Genomic DNA, 20718 nt, shown 5'->3' with positions numbered 1-20718 from the left:
TTCTATACATTCTATATCTTCTATTTGAATTTTTTTTTCCTCCTATAGTATAGGATACCCTTAATAGATTATTGCAATGATACATTAGGGGTTATTAGATATGTTATGATAGTCTAAACTAATGAACTTATTGGATCATTTGGACAATAAACTCAATACAAAAACACATATAGAAACCATGTTAGAAGTCTTAGATGAAGCAAACTGATTAATTCTAATCTATGAGTAATGGAATTCGGTAAACCATTTGCTCAAGATCTAATATTGTGTTCACATGTAAGGATCCAATTCAAATAAGCCTATACATTTATTATTCAAGAGAATTGGAATGACAGTATCATTCCAATATCATTACATGATCTAATCCTCCTAGTTATTATGATTCTTCCATGATAATTAGAGTCATTCTTGCAATCTAAATAGAAATGAAGGAGCACATTGACTTAAAGAACCAAGATAACTTATCTCCTTGCACACAATACATGTTTCCTTCAATGATTCTTACAATACACAAAAGGTGGTGAGATCTCCCTAGTATGCTAATACCATGTAAATGCTACTCACTAAACTTAGATGTTTCTTCAAATCTCCTTGTCAATGAGAAGCAATAACACTACTCTTTCAATACATTTAAATGCACACAACAAGATGGAGTTTTTCTCATAGTCTCAACTCAAAATACAACAAGAATGTCTTCATCTCCTATGCACATGGAAGGACAATGAGAGATCCAAGTTTTCAAGATCATCCAATAAGGAGATGCAAATGAGAGATAAAAATAGTGAACCCTTGAGGCTCACCTCCCAACCTAGGCCTCAAGGAGATCACCCCAGCACCAGGGGAAACAAGGCTCAACCGGGATACATTCAAACAACATCACAGCAACAAGAACCAACATGAATACCACATGTTAATAACACATTTACAATCCCCAACCAAGGGTTGCACAATGATTCACAGATGGAATCATAAACATTGGGTGAAGGTGGGCTCTTCAAAGAGGAGATATCATAAAAATATATATACAACATAGTTCCATTGCATTTTTCTTTATCAAGGCCTTCAAAACAAAACATCTCCTCCCCATTCACATAAACCTCCTTGTGCCTCCCAAAATAACAAGGTTCATTGCCTTAATGGAGCCCATACTCCATGATATACACAAATCCTTATCATGAGGTAATTCTCTCAACTACAATGATGAGCCCAACTTATGCCCTTCACCCAAGGCTTCTCTTCCCTCCCAAGGGTGAGTGAAGCGTTCACACCCAACACAACATTCAAACCATAACCATAATCCAAGAAAGAAAAACCAAATGCAAATAGATTCAACATGCTCACTCACATACACAACACTTACAACATGCACCATATGCAAACACATAGATCCTACAAGAAACACTCTTACAATTACCATCTCTAACTTCCATGAGATAAAAGAAAACATGGCATGAAGCACTAACCTCCTTCCAAGCTATGGTTATGAAATGGTGATGAGGATCTTTCATTCCTTGGCTTCCAAGCTTCCTCTTTGAAAACCCTAGATCTGTCTCTATAATTAGAGAGTGGTGAACAACCACTAAGTTTGGCACCAGCTCTCTAAAAAGAGACCCCACTCTCCCCCCCCCCCCCCACTTCCATTCCCTCCTACCCCTCTTACACCCTTGTACCTTTCTACCAATAGGAACTTAACCAAGTGGTGGAATGATGGAAGAAGTCATGTGACACTCTGATTTTCGAATTGGCTTGAAAATGACTAGTTTAGATGGTCTCCTAAGTCCCCTGGGCCAACTTATGGTTAAATTTATACCCCCAACCTATACTACTACCATGTGGGTGACTTATTTTCACCAAAATAACACTTGGAAACCACTTTTAGGCTCTCTAAAGTTCCTATCAAAATTAATTTGAATTTCATCATGAAGGTGACTCATCCTAACACTCTCCAAGGTGGGTTAACTAAATTTCATAATGGGATTAAGTTTAGGTTAAGTGACTTCATTCTCAAAATCCTACATGACATGTCATTTACACATAAATAGCACAAGTGTCAAATGACACATACACATTAAATACTTTACACATCACGATGACATGTCGCTAATTAATCATGATCTTTAAACTTATAACACTCATGCACAATCACATTACAAAATAAACACATTACAATGAGGTTTTGAATCTTCCAAAGATTCACTTTGGCTTAACTATGTTCACATAGGTTTGAACCTTGTTTCCCCAAATAATTTCCATGGTTCAACTTTCTTGGGCCCTCAACTTAAACATCGATAGCTCAATGAAATAATATAAAAATATGTACAAATAAGTGCAGAATAATCCAATATCACATAATTTTCATTACACATACAATTAACTTTCATTTAATCATTTTCATAGAATATTGAAAGCATTGAAATATCAAGATATGTATAACATTAATCTTTCTAATCATAACAAAATTACCATTCTAAATACCATCACAATCCTTGTCCATCGTAACAACGAAACATCGTAGTCATATCCATTAAATCATTAAAACATGTGAAATGGATCTTAGTATATATGTCATAAGTGAAAATCACTATTGTACAAACTTGTTACTAGTATCCTTTCCAAATCAACTAACCAAAGTAACATTTCTAATAATGTCCTTTTTATCCTATTATGAGGTGTGTGTGCCCCTAGGGTTAATTTTCTCATGCCACTGAATGTTTCTAATTTATGTCATCATATTTTAAAACCAAACTATGAGTGCAACGAATATGTTTTGTTATCATTTGATCTATACTCATTGTTATTTCTTACAAGAGTGAATGTCAATTCATCTCCCTAATTGTCTTATGAATCATACCTTGAATCTCGTGACTAGGTTCTCAACTTAAACATGTTGAATTTCATTTTCATGTGGTCCTATCTTATCGACCTAATGTTATTGGATAGGGTATCAACCTTATAATAATCAAAATCTACATCAGTCTCTAATAGGATCTCATAAATCATTATTAGTAAAAAAAAAAATGTTAATCATAACTTAATTAACTCCTAATAATATTTATTTCATTAGATATATAATAGGATACTAGTGTGGGCCTTACATTCGCACATAACAAAACAATGGTTAAACTATTGGGCACTTTCACATCCTTTTCCTTAATATCAAAAACATGTTCCCTTGAACTTGCATAGACAAAACAAGTTCATATCTAACATAAAAACCAGATTTCTAGTTCCTCCTTATAACAGAGACACATATAAAGATGTACCATCTACATCTACTTAAAACATAACTACTTAAAGAGTTATTTAATTCTACTTAAAGAGTTATTTATTCAATTCTTGGCAACCGACACATTTCCCTATAGATTTCACCATCTAAAAGGCTAATTATGTGTGATATTATAATATGTTCAATCCTAACCCAAACCACAGTCTTATTTATATGTTCAATCCTAATTGTTTTAATATTGAACCTTAATTGTACAAATTTGCTAAGGAATAATCATAAACATATTTATATAAGATATTTTTAGAATTCACATTTAAGTTGATTTATTAATATAGTTTTTTGGAGTATTATTTTATGATTAGGCTTAAATTTGGTATAATGTTCAATTAACCTTAACATTAAAGTTTCCTTAAGTGTTTAACTTTATTTATTTAATTGATATGGTTTTAAATATCTATGCAATTATATAATTGATATTTTAGATTTATTTTATTAAATAGTATTTTTGTGATTTTTTAATGTTGTTTAAACATATATGCAGATTATATTTGATGGACTCACCCCCACCCCCTCCCCCTCTTCCACCCCCGCCTCTACCCCCTTCGTCTCCACATCCACCTCCACCTCCACCCCCACCTCCACGACCACCTAGTCCTCCTCCAGCATCTATCACAGAGAATTTGTGGGAGAGCATGAGGCGTAATCTTAGCGACCTCATGCAAGATATTGAGACTATCAAGCACAAGGCCCGCCCCCTCCTCACCTACTACACCTTACGGATAGCATGCAAGGCATCATTCACTCTATACAACATTTGGATTCTGATATTGATAATTTTAGATTATGGAGGCAAAACATGTGTGCATTTTATTCTGATGGCCTATCCTATAGAGAGGTCCATAAGTTGAAAATAGTTAAATGACATTTTACAAGATATTTTGTAAACCCTAAGACGGGTGATGAGATTAGCGAGAGGAAGCCTCACATTTTTATTAGATGGTGCACACATCTGCGTATATCAGCACACTTTTGGGAGTGGTGGTGGATGGTATTTGACCATCCACCACACGCAAATCAAGAGGTGCCCATGTACTTCCTTAGGAAGCTATGGGCTAAATTTGTATTGAATTTGAAATCTATTTTAATATTAGATCATTTCAGGGGGTTGGTGGAGGGATGCCTCAGGATAGGCTTGGGGCAAAGCTAAGTGATAAAATGAGGAATCGCATATGGCCTCAGCCTTTTGTACCTCTTCCTACACTAGTTGTCCTAGCGCCACACCATCATCAAGCAGTGTCATCTTCTCTTACCTCATTGAGTGCCCTTTCGGGAAATTTAGCAAAGTAGTGGATGCAAGCGAGAGATATTTATCCACTTGGACACATTTGTACTAGTTGTGGAGATATATGCAGAGGCCCACAGAGCGATGTTGGTGTGACACATGATGACCATTATGCTAAGGGTGTTGATTTTGATGATGATGCATACGCTACCCATGGTGATGGTAGTGATGATGTTGATGTGGCATCATTTGTTGAGCTCATGTAGGGAGAGCCCAGAGACAGTCAGGAGGAGTAGGTAAAAATTTAATAAAATACATAATTATTTACTTTCTACATACATGTGTAATTGTATTAACCATATTAATGTATATTGATTTTGAAATAACAAAGGATGGATGATACTATTCCTCCTAGGAGCTAGTATAGTCTTTTTTGGAGACCTATAGAAGTTGGCATCCCTCATATGAATTTGAATTACAATGTAAATAATGTACATTCAAACTCAAATTTAATAACATGTGCTCTGTATGTCCTTTTTATCTGATTTTGTAGGGAATGTTGGATGCTACATAGTTTGATGTCAGTACAGGTCTTGATCTATTGACCACTGAGGCACAGCCTCAAATACCTACGGTATGAACTTTTGACTCAAGACAAATACTTTGTACTATTTTTATGTATGTACATTGTTATTAACTTATAATCTTCAACTTTGATTCATGTGTATAATTTTATGTGTTTTGGTTTTATGAATAGGAGATGGATCATACTTATCCATATAGACCTTGGTATAGTTTATTTTTGACTCCATCTTTTGACCATGTGAGACATGTTGATGATCATCATGGAAGCATATCTTTAGACACATCTATGACATTGGCTACTACTCAGGTATGATATATATACATGTTTTTATAGTTTACAAAAAATGTAGTGTACAAATAATGTACTTTTTAGTTTACATACTTTGTAATTCATGTATATATAATTTTGACTCAACGTTTATGTATCCATAATTTTAGGACTATGTTGCCATGAGTGTTGTTGAGAGTATGGGACTAAGCCGGATGGAGGTACCTACATCATCCTTTGAGGTTAATATTGTGATTTATGTACATACATAGTTCATTATGTTCTTTATCAAATTTTAAAAATGTATGTATTGTAAATTACAGGACCTTACCACTACCACATTTGGTAGCTTTCATAGTGCACCTCCTCCTATTACAGAGGGACACCCATCTCATGTAGTATTATTTTTATTATGTAGTGAATATTTAATTTATTTGCAAGCTAGATTTTGAAACCCATTTCAATTAAGCATGTACATGATGAGACACCTCATGTTATACAGGATGGTCCATCTGCCTCATGGGAGGTCTCACATGATGAGACAACTCATCTTACATGGGATGATCCATCCGAGTCCTCTTCACGTGGACTAAAGAGGATTGCATATCAGATAGATTAGGTCTTTTTGGCACCTTTAGATTGTGTTTTTATGACACATATTGTTTATTTTGATACACTTTGTAATAGGACAATTAACTGTATTATATGTATTTTTTGACTTCATAGATCATGTTATGACATGTTAGGCCATGTACTATTTTTTTACGACTTCTTATCATGCTAGTGTATGTAGTATATATTATTATGTTATCATGTTGTAAGTATGAACCATTTTCTTTATTGCGACATTTTTTATTCATGTTATGACACATTTTGTTAGTATATGGTACATGAACAATAATTTTAATAATTTAAACTATTTATATACAAACATTAATTAAAACATGTTTGAATGTAAAAGTAATGGAAAAAAATAGGAGGTCATTACTTGAATTGACAATTAATTTATAATATCAAGTGCACACCTTTAACCTTCAAATAGAAGTAAACTCCTATTTTTAAATGTTTACAACATGTTTCACAATATATGCAAGACAATTTCAATGGCATAAATAGAAGCAAACTCAAAATATAAAATTGGTTCAACACATATCTTCAAATTAGGTCTTGTAAAATAAAATTGTAAAACAAAAACACATGTTAATAAAAGCATAAATTAATATTAGTCATCTGAACTATGTAAATATGTGTAATTTGTATGTACTCATTATGTGTAATTACACAAGATGTTGATGTTCGATCCACCTTAACATTTAAATTTGCATAAATTGTAATGGAGACCTGAAGAAGAGGTATATATAAGTTCTCTAATTTTCTATTGATAACGCATACATACATGTAATTAAAAAATATAAGTACATATATATAAATAGCACAATAAAGAAAAAACTTACATGTGTTTGATTTAAATGTACACATCCCACTATACCATCTACATCCTCTCTCTTTTGTAATGCATCTATGATTGTCTTGTGCTTGTCCATTGAAATTGTCCACAATACCTTATTGGCGGGTCTCCCTTTGTATCTTTTTAATTTGATATTCATTGCCCATTAACTTTAGCTTCAATATTCACACCTCCATGTTCCTACACTTCTAAAACCATATTCTTCATGTTATGGTGGTCCATATCATGTACACTAGGGAGGTTGACCTATATAATCACGATCACATCATCAAGAGATTTATTATCTCTATAAATTGTTAAAATGATATAATGAACTTACCAATGGATGATAATCATACTCCCCTTCAATGTGACTATTGCCACTATAGTGTCTCTTAGCTATTTTGATGTTAACTCTTCTAATCTTTAGGCCATTACAATTTTTGTAGGGACAATAACATTTTCCATCACCTCTTCATCTCAAGTTAGACCACAATCTAGCAAGTGTCTTCCTATTTTATTCTTCACTTATATTATGTGACATGATTTGATAGGCCATAGAAAAATAAAATCGAACTATCAAAACTTTAGTCTATAACTATCCCAAACTAAGAAAAATGATGTCACAAGTACACTAATCATCTTAGACCTAGTTATATATGGAATTTAAAATATTAGTTATGAAATGACGTTTTAGTGTAATATACCAAATTGAAATACTTGAACATAGAAATTTTTTTAAACAAACCAAAACCACCTTAGACATGAAAAAATAGATGAATAACTTATATAAAATAGTTTGATTCAAGGAAATTTATATGTCAAGAACTATATTAAACTGTAGAAGACTAGGGGAAAGAAAAATAGCATCATAATTAGGCACTCGAATCAAAAGTATAACATGCAATAACACATTTTATTATGCAATATGTCTATAAAAGATTTAAGAGCTTGGATGTAAAAATGCCTATGTTATCTTCCTATTCATGCACTAAGCTATCTAAATTATTAATTTGTTAACTAACATCATTATCGAGTATTGCAAAGAATGGTTCTACAGTAGTATACATGTAAGAGAGTGATAAGTGGCTCAATTATCATCATCATCAAGGCTCAATTATTTCGGTGCAGGAGCTATAAGCTCTTCTTAAGCATCTTCCCATAGGTGTTTGATGTGTTTATTTTATTTTGAGTCATGTTAAGTGAGATGTATTTGATGTGTTGTCGATAACGTCTAAGACAATATAAAAGTAACATGAAACCATAGCTGTAGTTTTATAAAATTTGCATTAACAATAAAAAAATAAAGTACAAGTTTTATACTTTTTGTGTTGAAATGTGAATGGATGAGTTTTTGTATAAATTTTTTTTTCAACTACTTGATATATTTTCAGCCTAACAAACTTTTCAATATACTTAGCAGTTTCAGGTTTATCAACACTCAAATTTCAAAAATATTTATTTGTTCCTAGATGTCTAGAATAAATAGAGTATTAGTTTTAAATCAACATTTTAAATTAACTAGTTGGGGAAACAAGTGGAATGGTAAGAAGGTTGAGGTCCAGTCTAAACCATAGGTAGATAGTTTAATGTATGTTGTTCTTTGATTCAAAAACTAAAACACTATTTAAATCAAATGTTTATAACTAAATCAAAAGATAGATTGTAAAAATAAATAAAAATAAATCAGAAATATTATCAAGAATGTTGTTCAAGCAAAGAACAATACACATAATTAAACAAAGAACAATACACATGAGTCATGGGTTTTTCGATAAACACTCTAAAGAGATTCACAAGGATTCTGTCGTAGATTAAAATAGACACCAACATTGACATGGTCACAAATTTTCAGGGAACCAAAGGGTATTTCAAAGAGAGGGCCCATGTTTCTCTTGAGTGTATTTCCTTTCTATATCAACAATGTGTTTCCTTAGGATACAATGGTTCTAGGTATGAACATGACAACCCCATATTGGGAGCAATTTTAACATGAGCTTGGTGGAAGAAAAATACATTGATTTGAACTTTTAACATTTATGCTATTAATTCAAAGATAATAGGTTCTATAGTTTATGTGGCACTTAATTTGAGAGAGAGAGAGAGAGAGAGAGAGAGAGAGAGAGAGAGAGAGAGAGAGAGAGAGAGAGAGAGAGAGAGAGAGAGAGAGAGAGAGAGAGAGAGATGAATTATAGATTAAATTCACCTATTGTTGGTTTCTCTTCTCTAGCTCACTATACTGAAGGTGAAGAGTGAGATAGAAAAAGGAGAGAAAATGAATTACTTATTAAAATTCACCTATTTTTATTTTCTCTTCTCTAGTTCACTATAATGAAGGTGAATAAGGTGAATCATAAAACACCATTCAAAACATTGAAAAAAGGAACATACACAATTAAATCTTAATTATCTCTAAAATATTTCAAATTCACACCACAGTCTTTTAAAACTATTCTAAAAAGAAGAATGTCAAAGTTTGAAAAGAGTAATGATTGGAGGTGAGATTGTAGTCAAAATAACCATAAAATTACCGCTTCATAAAATTATTGATTGTAAGGTTAGTTCAGCCTCAAGAATAAAGTATATGACATAGATAATTTGTACCAATACTTAGACCCATTGATTTGGAAAAGGGACCAAAAAAGATTATTTAGCATCATCTCTCTACAAGCTCTCCCTTAGACGAAGCATATAATATCTTTTTAATTGTTTTGAGAAAATGAAGCATAAGAGTTGGGAACGAGCATGGAGCCAGGATGGCCAAAGCTGCAAGTTTTATTCACTTTCCCCTATTTTATTTGCAAGCTACAATTGTTACTGGTACATTGATATTGGTTTGAGGAACATTAAAACACCAAATCATCCAAAGGAAACTACCAAGTAACATCATGAAAGGAAAATGCATGTGCATAATATTGTCAATGAGTGGAAATTATAGTTTAACAAACTTATCCATTTTCAAAAAGAGTATATATCAATGATCTAAATAGTTAGCTACGTCTGAACATCATCCCTATTAAGAGAAATTTGAAGAATAAAGTTTCCTCTACTTAAATATAATATTCCCCCTCTACTTAAATATAATATTCCCCATACTTAGGTACATACACTTGACTCAAGGTTTTATTAAAACAAGTTAAGGGCTCGATTTTTGGTGCTACTCTCTTCCTTTGTTCTCTGTATTACTTCTCCTCTTTAGAAAATATTAGTTTTCTCAGAGCTTAAATAGAGTGTAGGCTAGAAGACATGCTTTGTAGATTTTTGTTGATGTATAGTCCAAATAGTTGGCCTAGAATATTAGCCATTTATATATACATAATGACTACTATAGAAAGTAAAGTTTAATTGTTGATCATATTGCTTAGGAAAAATCAACTATCAATAACACTCACATTAGTGAAAGGAAAAGTGCTAATGTTGTTCTATTCCCTATGTAGAATATTATAGATTGTAAGATCATGTAACTCTAATTAAAGATCCTTCTTGATAATAAATTTTAATAATATACCTCACCACCAAGTACAAAGTAAAATGTTTCATAAAGTAAACTACTTCACCAGCTAAGATGACACGAAGTAAAATATTTCACAAAGTAAACATATATATTTTTTAATGGAACTTCTAGATTAGAGCATGTCTTAGTTTCTTTATTAACATTTCCAACCAGTTTCTGTGATCTACCATCAGAATGTAGAAAGCTATCTTAGTTTTTAACCAATATTTGACCTATCATTCTGATAATAGATCACAGTTAGTGTGATTTGAAATGTAGATTAAAATATAAAGGCACAATCTAATCTAGAAATAACATCCAATTTATTTATATTTTGAATAAAAAAATTTCATATCATTAACCTTAGATAAACTATGTTATAAATAAAATTCTATAATTAGACAAACACATATGTGAATGACATTGTTAGATTCCTAGAAACATAAGTAGCACCAAACAAGTTGTTTGATGTGTTTAGGATATTCATGTTGTTTGATTTGTTTTACTTTGGAACCAATAAGGTCATGTGGACCAAGAGTCAAGTCCATGAGTCAATGCTGGTCATTTGGAACCACTCCTCTACAATAATCATCATTTAGCATTTCAACTTAATAGGTCCAAATGATTATTATTCTTAACATTTGGAAATATACCTCTATAATAATCATCATTTAACAATTATTAGATGATCACATGAGAGGAAACAATTGAGAGCTTAGATTGACATAATTTTGAGATGTTCGTGAGAAATGAAATGGGCGTGTGAGTAGAAAGAAACTAGAAAGACATTTTGTATAAATGAAGATATGAAATGGATGATTTTGGAGTACTTAGCATATAAGACCCTTCCTTTTCCTTTTCCTTTTCCTTTTCTCCTTTCTTTACTGAAAAAGATCATCGTAGAGGCATAGATCACAAGGGCACAACAAGAGACAAATATATATTCACTCTTGAATCCTAAATAAATGAATGAATGGAAAAACTGGGCGAGGGCATAAGTTACAACACAATCAATCAAAATTTAATAACTTTTAGTTTCCCTTCCATTCCCCTAACTCAACAAAAGATTCCATTGTGTAACCCCTAGTTTTTCTTTATCATTGATTTGTGTGTATGTAAAGAGGAGAGAGCAAAGAGCCTATAGTCAAAATACCACACGAAATCCATATACAACAAGGAATTGTACTATTCAGTGCCTGAGCATTCATGACTTTATATTCTTATCCACCTTGGGAAAATCCCATCTATTTCTCATCAAATCCCACCTACCTTTATAAATCAAAACCTCACAAACCAAAATAAACCATAATTAGGGTCAACAAATCTATACTAAATAATTATATGAATGTCATGGGAATGGGCATGCTGTACAGTTGGGTCAGGGGGTTGCATTTGTGTTGCTACTTAGTGCTAACAAGAAGTCAATATCTTGAAAAGTTTGGTGCCACATATTGTGTTGCTTAGATGCGACAAGGGTTACAATATTCTTAGGGCATAATTGATGGTGTTTTTGCACAATATTTTTGCAGTTTCAAGTAATTTCATTTTCAAATAAAATCAGGTTTCAAGTTGGGAAATTTCATTTTCAAATCACATTATCTCGAAGCAGTATATGATCTTATACAGGTAGACAATGTTGATGATATGTGTGCTTGCAACATTGATTGACTAATACACGAGAATTTTATGCTTAAACCTCATGTTGCAATTATGCCTTTTGTGCACGGTTGACTGTGAAAATGATTTGGTGTTTGTCTTTTTTTAATAATATTTCCCATGACCGTTGGAATTTTGATGGACTCAAAATAGGTAGTCGAAAGTGCAATAATGTTAGGGGCAGTTGAAAACAAAGACACCAATTTCACAAAATGTGCCCCCTCCATTAGAAATTGATGTCAAAAAATAGGGCCAAATGTAGTGGTGGCTAGATGCTATTAACTTTTCCCTAACCATAATGATACAACTTTGGAGTTAAATATGAATTAAAAGAAGTTAAGAAAAATTAAGTCAAAATGGTATGATATTATACTATTGACTTAACTATTGCACCTCCCTTTCATGCAAATGCTAGTAAATATTGAATGTTTAAATGTTTATGAGTTTATATTGCAAATTTGATATAATATATTTTTTGTCACAAAATTAAGGATTTTATACAAGTTTCAATGATTCTAATTGATAAACTTAATTGGAGTGTAGTTTGATATGATGAAAAGTTGAATTACTATTACTTGTCCATTGTGGTAATTCAAGTTATAAAAATGCAGCAATTATTTAGAGTGTAGACAAAAAATAATAGAGCTTATATTATGAAATAAAATAGAGTACCCCTTTGATTATTTTACCTTGGAAGTGATGTGCAAGAGTTGGTGCTCTTAGAGCCAGTGCTCTAAAACAATACTTAGTGAGGGTTCGTCCAATGAGATCTTCTTATACCATGATCCATAACATCTTTTCTAGTAACATAGACATGTAAGCAATAAGGTTTTAGTCAGTGAAGCCTAGTGAAGTTCTCCATCATAGTGGGTTTTCACCCTTCAAGGGTTTTCCATTCAAATACACATGTAATGTGTCACATATGCATGACTTTTGTGATCTTGTTAATGGATACATTCTTCCATGCTATTGTTTCTTAATTTGGTTTGATATGACATGTTACATTTGGTTAAGACACAACAGTTAAGTATTTATTAATAAAACATAATGTTTTAGTGACCACTAATTCATTGCACCCCTCAATAGACTGTGGATTATTTCCTCACCTCCCCTTGCCCATTGTAAAAAGATCATGAGAACTAAGGAGAAGGACAATTTTTTTTACAAGGAATTTAAGTTCCTCATTGAATATTGCTCTAATGTCCTCGACCAATAAGGCTGTAAATTGAAGGATATTGTAACTTAGCGTATATATTTGATGGAGGCCCTCCATGAAATCTTTTTGGCTACTCGATACATGAGCATGAGCCAACAATTGGAGCTCTTCAACTAACAACCAAGAACTAAGGGGTATCCATTCTGCCAAATTCATACTGGGCACAACCTCAACCTCATCCCCTTTTTGATGTTAAAGCCTTACACTCAGCAAGACTTGATCCATGGTAGGTTCTTTAAAAACCTTTCAATTTCACTGATAGACCAAAGACCCATTGACAACATTAATATTTTAACATAATTTTATTTTATATTTAGTATTTCATTTTAATTATATACCTTTAATATTATAAATTAATAGTGAAGACCCAACTTTTTATTTATAAATTTATTCTACTATTATTTTTCAATTTTCTAAATAATTTTTTTTTAAATTATTAAATGTTAATCCCAAATATATTTTTTCCACTAATTATCTATTATTTTAAGTATAAATCAAAAGCTATAATTTGATAATGCAAAAACTACCTAATCCTATGATAATTTGTTCCCAGCCATAGCATTCCAAAATTCCCATACGCTTAGGTCTTATCAATTAAAAACTATTTAAAATAATTAGAAAATAAAATAAATCATTTCATTTCGGGCTACCCAGATAAAGATGTCCAAAACTCCTTTCCGTAGTTTGGCTACTGAGATAGTTTTCTCCAAAAGGAGAAAGTTGCATTGCCGCCATGCATTTATCTGCAATGTGCAGTTGCAGAAACCTCATATTGCGCCCAACTAGACATCCCATTGCTTTCAAATATTTATTGCGTTTCACAAGCACCTCCAGAACGAACTACTCTGCAGCCAAGGTCTTCTCAAGCATTCCAGTAACAAGAACCAAAGTTAAGAAAACTGTGAAATATGATGTTCATAAGACACCAAAATCTATTATACAGTCTACAGGGCAAGATGATTTTTTGGCTGGAGGAGTGAGCTGGAAAAGCCTTGGCCTCTCGGAAGAAGTTGAAAATTCAGTGAATCAAGCGGGCCTAAGCATACCTTCTCTAGTTCAGGCAGGGTGTTTTCGCTTTCTAACTTTCAGATATATATTTTTGCCATAGAAATATGATAATGTGATATCCTTTTTGTTTGACAATTTGAGATTTTTGTAACACTGTAATTATATGACCTGTTACTTGTTTACTCTGTTTCATCTGTTTGCTTCAAATACACCTCGTTTTCTACCTGGCTTGGATGTCACAACCGCGACTAAGAAATGCATTCTTGTCAAATTTATCCAGAGGCTCTGAACATGGGTGTTGTTTGAAAACTTTAAGGATTCAACTCTTGAGCTCATTCCATTTGACCTTGTTATGGACATTTATCGTACTTTCTTTCTCATTATTTTCTTATTAGCAGTTATAAGTTGTTGCTTCAAGAATTTCTCTATTCTGATTGCTTTTGGGATATTGCAAGTCATTAATCATACCTTGAAAGCTTATAACTACGGCTGATTGTGTTACAGTTAAAGAGTGGCTATTGTTTTCAGATTTTTTTATTGGAATTATTATTAAGATGCAACATTACACTCAACAATTATGGATAGAATAGTGGGCGTTGTGAGCCCCGAATCAATCTTTAAAATGCTCGAACCATAATGGTTTATATTGAATACAGAAGCGGAAGCTTGATTATTTTGGATTTGCTTTTGAGATATCATAACATATTTGACAAGTATAGAAAGAATAGTGGGTTTCGTATTGATGCCTGAACTGACGCTGACCAATGTTTTGTGTTGGCTATCTATTACGTCATAACCATCATGACTCGCAAATATCTCATATAGTTATGGTTCGTTAGTGGTTATTTAAATGCCACTGTTCATTTTTATATAGGTAAATATTTTTTCTGATTCTAAACCAATATTTTTTTTTCATTCAGTATTTAGATGACAGACATTTTGTCAAACAGTTTTTAGCCATTCTACTGGAGTGGTATCGCCGAAATGTTTTATGAAAGTTTGGTGGGGTTTGAAATCATATTGCCTTAAGAACATTCATAAACATTCAGCTTGAATGTAAAGAGACACATAATTAACAGTCTGTTCCACATAACAACAGATTTACCAAACCAAACAACTCTAAAATTCTGACCTTATCCAGCAAGAAGCATTCTTCATTTGGAGGTTGGAAATAGTGCTCCAATGCCTCGTTTTTCTTCCAAGAACACCAGCAGGAAGCATGTGGTCTGCACAACACTGAAAGAAGCCATTATATCCCATGCCAAGCTTGGAATACTTATATTCTTATGCCAAGGGACAGAATGAGTGCCCAACAGATTGGCATTTCTAACGCCCTTCCAACATCAAACGTATTGGAAATATAATGGTTGTCACTGATGCTAAGATGGAATTTTGCACTATTGTCATTGATGTCATGAAGGAAGATTTTATGTAGAAATATACAGTTTCAATATCAAAGATTGTGAAAGACTATCTCTATTTAATAAATCAATCAAAGAATGAGACACAATTTTTGGACAACTAGAACATTAGAGATCTTAAACTTACATGCAATTCTGAAAATTAAATTGCCTTAATATGAAAAAACCATGATTAGACCCTTATTCTTAATGTTCCAAAGTCAGCCTTCATGTAATGCTTAATAATTCTCTCTTATGTGAACTTTTAACAGCAATAAATCAACAATATTATCACCATAAGATAGCAGCAATGAGACACACATCCGCAATATAAAAACATCACATGACGCAATAGTTGCGCGGAGAAACCTGTGGGAAAAAAACTACGCCAAGCAGAGAGGTTAAATATATTACGAAATAATTGGTAAATCTATCCACAACACTAAGTTGTCCTCTGAATTGGACAAACTTATCTGGACCAAGAAACTTGGTGAGAATGTCTGCAGTCTGATCCGCTGTAGGAATCCACTACAATTCAATTGTCCTGTCTTGAACTAGTTGCTGTATGTAGTGACAGTGAACATCCACATGCTTGGTGCGTTCATGGAAGACTAAATTTCGAGCTAACTTCATAACACCTTGGTTATCAACAAACAAAGTTGTCAGGCCTGCTTGTGACATTTGCATATCCCCAAGCATCCGACAAAGCCAAAATAGCTTTACAACTTGCCTTAACTGTCCCTCTGCATTCAGCCTCTATAGAATAGAGAAAATTGCACGTTGCTTCTTACTAGTCCATGTGACAACACCGGAACCCAAACTGAACACATATCTAGAAGTTGACTTTTTATCATGAACAAAACCCGCCTAGTCTGAATCTGTGAACCCACTGATTTTAGGACTAGAACTCCAAAAGTAAAGAAGTCCATAATCAGTAGCACCCTTCATATAACGAAGCACACACTTTGCTGCCATCCAATGATCAGCCTTAAGAGCTATCATAAAATGTGAGATGTAGCTGACCATGAAGTTGATATTAGGTCTAGTAGCAGAGAGGTAGATGAGGTTGCCTACTAGTTGCGTGTATGTAGTATCATCAATTGGAGGAGAATCATACTTGGCTGATAACTTTAGGCCTTTCTCCATGGGTGTAGATGCAGGCTTGCAGTTCTGCATACGAAACTTGTCTAACATATTCTTGGCATATTTGGACTGAAAAATAAATATGCTAGTAGACTGATGTCAAACCTCAACACCTAGGCAATAATGCATGAGCCCAAGGTCAGTCATATTAAAAGAATGACATAAACTTTGTTTGATTCGTTGAATCAAAGATGCCGAATTTTCAGTGATGATCAAATCATCCACATAAATGACGAAAAGGATGATGTCACTGTCTGTAATGTCCTTTTTTTAGCATTCATAGCATGATGTTGTCGTTAGCCTATTTTCCCACAGTCCAGTAGGCTAACCAGGACATTAAAGGGACTTAGAGGCCATTTGGCCTAGATAGTTTTAGTTGCAGGTCTTTATGAGGGGTTTTGAGGCAACTTTGGGCATACTTACTATTTATAGTAAGTCATCTTGGACATGGTCGAACATCCAGTGGCAGCGGTATGTCAATGGTAATTGTTTAAAATCGACAAGAAGACTTGTTTATCATTGATAAGATTTGTTATGCATTAATAAAGCTATTTTATAAAGTTAAATTTAAATATTTAACTTTATTAATGCATAGACTATAGTTTGTGGGAAATATTTAAATTAAAAGAGTCCCCTTTATTTTATAACACATTGGAGACATAAGTTACATAAAGGGAGTTATGTTTTATCCCACATTGAGAAAATGAAGGACTAAGCTCTTGTGAGAACACTATAAAAGAAATGGAAGAGCTTCTTTTTAATATGCTTGGATGAAGATAAAAGTTATGTTGCTAGATATCTGATTATTGGGCTTGGAGGACGGAATCCCTCTTTGCTAGCATTCTCTTCGCTGTTGGAAGACATAGTTAGGAGGATCAATGGTGTTTTCACTTCAGGGAATATACTGGGTTTCATATAGTGTTTTGCTACAGTACGGATGAATAGTGTTTTGCTACAGTGCGGATGAATAGTGAATTTGCTACAGTGCGTGAACAGTATTTGCAACAAGTTTATTGTTTATTCTTGCTGATTTGAGGTTTTGGAAGGCTGCCAACTACATCTGCAAAAATACTACAGCAACTAATTCCAGGTTTCTTCTGTCAAATTTTAATACTTTTTGCATTGTAGTTGTTGAATACAAGACTGATATTTGTCGCAACATGTTAAACAATTGTATGAGCACATTTACATGGTAAAAATCAATATTTAATTAGCAAATAAGAAGTTTCAGATTTTCCTATATATTTTAGTATGTGTGCCAAGTGTTTGACAAAAATGCTATGTTGAGTTATTAAGAAAATTAATTGATATCATAAAGTAGCTTGCAAGTTTCTTTATTTGGAAAAAAAATAGGGGAGGATATTACACTGTCGATAGTCTTGATGAACAAATTTGAGTTTGAAGAACTCCTCTTGAAGCCTTGATCGCTTGTACTTATCAATTTTCATGTACCATGCTCTAGAGGCTTGCTTCAAACCATAGAGAGCTTTCACCAGTCTAAGAACTTGGTGTTCTTTACTAGCAACTTTGAAACTAGGAAACTGCGTCATGTAGACCTCTTTTTGTAGGTCACCATTCAAGAAAGCACTCTTGACATCCATTTGATGGATCTTCTAGCCATATTGTGCTTGCCATGGCTAGGACTAATCTGATTGTGCTCATCTTTGCAGTAGGAGCAAAGGTCTCTTCATAATCAATGCCCTGACGCTGAGAAAAACCCTTTGCAACTAAATGAGCTTTATACTTATCCAAAAACACCATCAGATTTGTATTTGATTTTGTAATCCCATTTGTAGCCAATGGGTTTCTTCCCTGATTGAAGATCAAAATGAACCTTGGTGTTATTCTTTAGCAGGCTTTGGTGTTAAGATGTCATGGCCTGTTCTCACTTTGGAATTCTTTTAGCCTCAAAATATGTTTGAGGTTCAAACACACTATGAATGTTGGCCATGAGAGCAAAGTTAACTAACTATGTAGATTTACTCTTTTTCTGAGTCAATGAGCTCATCATCTCAAAGATCAGCAAGTGTCTTAGCCGACCACCTAGGCCAAAGAGGAGAATGACCAACATTAGTATCAGGAGATGCTCGAAGATTAGGTTCTTCATTAGGAGAATCGGGATCAAATTCAGGTGAAGCATCTATATATCTAGGTGATCTTGCAGGAGAAGCCGGAGGTGTCTGTACAAGAATCATTGGTAGAAGTGGAGCTGCAGGAGCTGCTAGAGCCCTCTCATTAGGTGGACCTAATAGAAGCTGAACTCCCAAATCATGAGCCTTCATAGGCTTGTTTGCTAGATCAAGAATATGAGAAACATGCATGAATGGTCTTTGCTGCTCATCAAAGACTCCATCACGATTATAAAGGAGATGAGATGTCTCAATGTCGATCAAGCGGTAGGCTTTGTGAAGACTACTGTATCTAGCAAGCATGAGTTTTTTGGCTCTTGGAATCCAACTTGGTGCATGACGCATCAAGGATCCAAACAAATTCAAGAGAGCCAAAAACCTTCAGGTGACTGATTTTGGGCTTGCGACCTGATCAGGCCTCTTCTGGAGTCTTGCCTTTGACCGCCACTGTGGGTGACCGGTTCAAAACATAAACCGCAGTGTTAACTACTTCTGCCCAAAACTTCTTCAGAACATGTCTGTGTTCAAGCATGGATCGAACTATCTCGGTGATTGTTTTGTTCCGACGTTCAACTACACTGTTTTGCTGTTTTGTGACAGTCGTATCCCTCTGAGATAGTTACAACTCTGATTCTAATCTTGCATTCCCTTGGTCACCAACCCTTTAGGAAACATCTATCGCACCTCCACACATGCCCTTACATCAACATACCCCTTGCAACTTGACTGATTGACATATAAACGTATACCTTGCTGTAGACTGTCATTTTCTTAGTCCGAGACAGGAAAAATTGGACTACCAGCCTTCAGATTCACGTGCATGTAGTCGGAATAAAATACTTGTTATGTTTAGTACTTGTTAAACTAGTCGGGTTGGGTAGTTAGGTGGTGAGGGAATGTGTCGGTTGGCTTCCAACTGACCGGCTTGTCTATAAATATTTGGAACATTGGTAATGTACCTATGTGGTTTTTGGTATCAATAAAGAAAGATCATTTCCTTTCCTATCATTACTATGGTAAGAATAGTATCTACGAGGTTTTACTTCTTGTGTACAAATTGAACTGTCCTATGTGGTTAACATAGTTCTGTATTTGAGATCTGGTTGGTAATTCTACTCTACATTTTTGGCGCCATTGCCTAAGTTTGGATCTGGAGGTACTATGCTGGATAGGATGGACTAATGGGAAGACCATTTATACCTTGCATCCAAATTACTAACAGGGACGAAGAGGAGGAAGAAATAACTAGGGAGGATCAGTTGACATGCGACCTGGTGACAGCATGGAAAGTTGCGGTCGAGCAGTACGTGCAAAAGGAAGCCTGTGAGAGGACGGTTCCTGAGAGCACGGTACGCGACGAGCTCTCCATGCCACCGGTGGTGCATGATCTCCTAGGACAGATTCCTCGACTTTTGGCAAGGAACCTCGTACATATAGAGGAAGAAAGAGCACAAATCGAGAGGGAAAGAAGAAGGCAACAAGTTCTTCAACAGTTTACTGAGAGGGCACAAAATCACAAAGTAGAGGAACCCAATAAGCCAAGAGAGGGAGATAGGCACTGAATTACTTCATGCCCCTAATTCCAAATAAATATCGGAGGACATCACCAGAGGGCGAAATTGAGGAGGAAGTCGCCCTAAGAACCTTACGTCTCTAGGAGCAAGAAGAGAGATGTCGTAACTGGAGAACACAAGGGGATTCCCATCAAAGTTAGGAAGGGTGGATTGAACATACTATTTAGGAACTAGCCAATTTGGTTATTTCAGATACACCGGAAAGGCAATTTGGGTGCCGAAAACCAGAAACCCCTGAACAGCAAGAACTCCCTCAAGGGGAGATAAGGAGTCAGGAGTCTGGCCCATCAG

The 20718-nt window shown here is 34.2% G+C and overlaps 1 protein-coding gene across 5 annotated transcripts in view; it reads left to right on the top strand.

Moving 5' to 3' along the window:
- The first annotated feature begins 13825 nt into the window (after positions 1-13825).
- EMB3108 (DEA(D/H)-box RNA helicase family protein) overlaps positions 13826-20718 on the top strand; it is a 242759-nt gene continuing 235866 nt past the window's right edge. For 3 of the 5 annotated variants that reach the window (XR_016365147.1, XM_089833304.1, XM_089833305.1), the window contains exon 1: positions 13826-14233. Coding sequence is in view for 2 of the 5 variants with exons in the window: in XM_089833304.1 (XP_089689430.1) it covers positions 13907-14233 (327 nt within the window). In the remaining 3 variants the exon portion in view is untranslated. Of the gene's footprint in view, positions 14239-20718 lie in introns of all 5 variants that reach the window. The other 2 variants (XM_089833306.1, XM_089833307.1) reach the window with 2 other exon arrangements.

Source organism: Cupressus sempervirens, chromosome 5 (genome assembly GCF_028749045.1).
Source record: "Cupressus sempervirens isolate cs-2001-9-10 chromosome 5, ASM2874904v1, whole genome shotgun sequence".
Classification (NCBI taxonomy): domain Eukaryota; kingdom Viridiplantae; phylum Streptophyta; class Pinopsida; order Cupressales; family Cupressaceae; genus Cupressus; species Cupressus sempervirens.
Note: the sequence above shows the minus strand (reverse complement) of the source record. Positions and strands in the feature narration are given on the sequence as shown.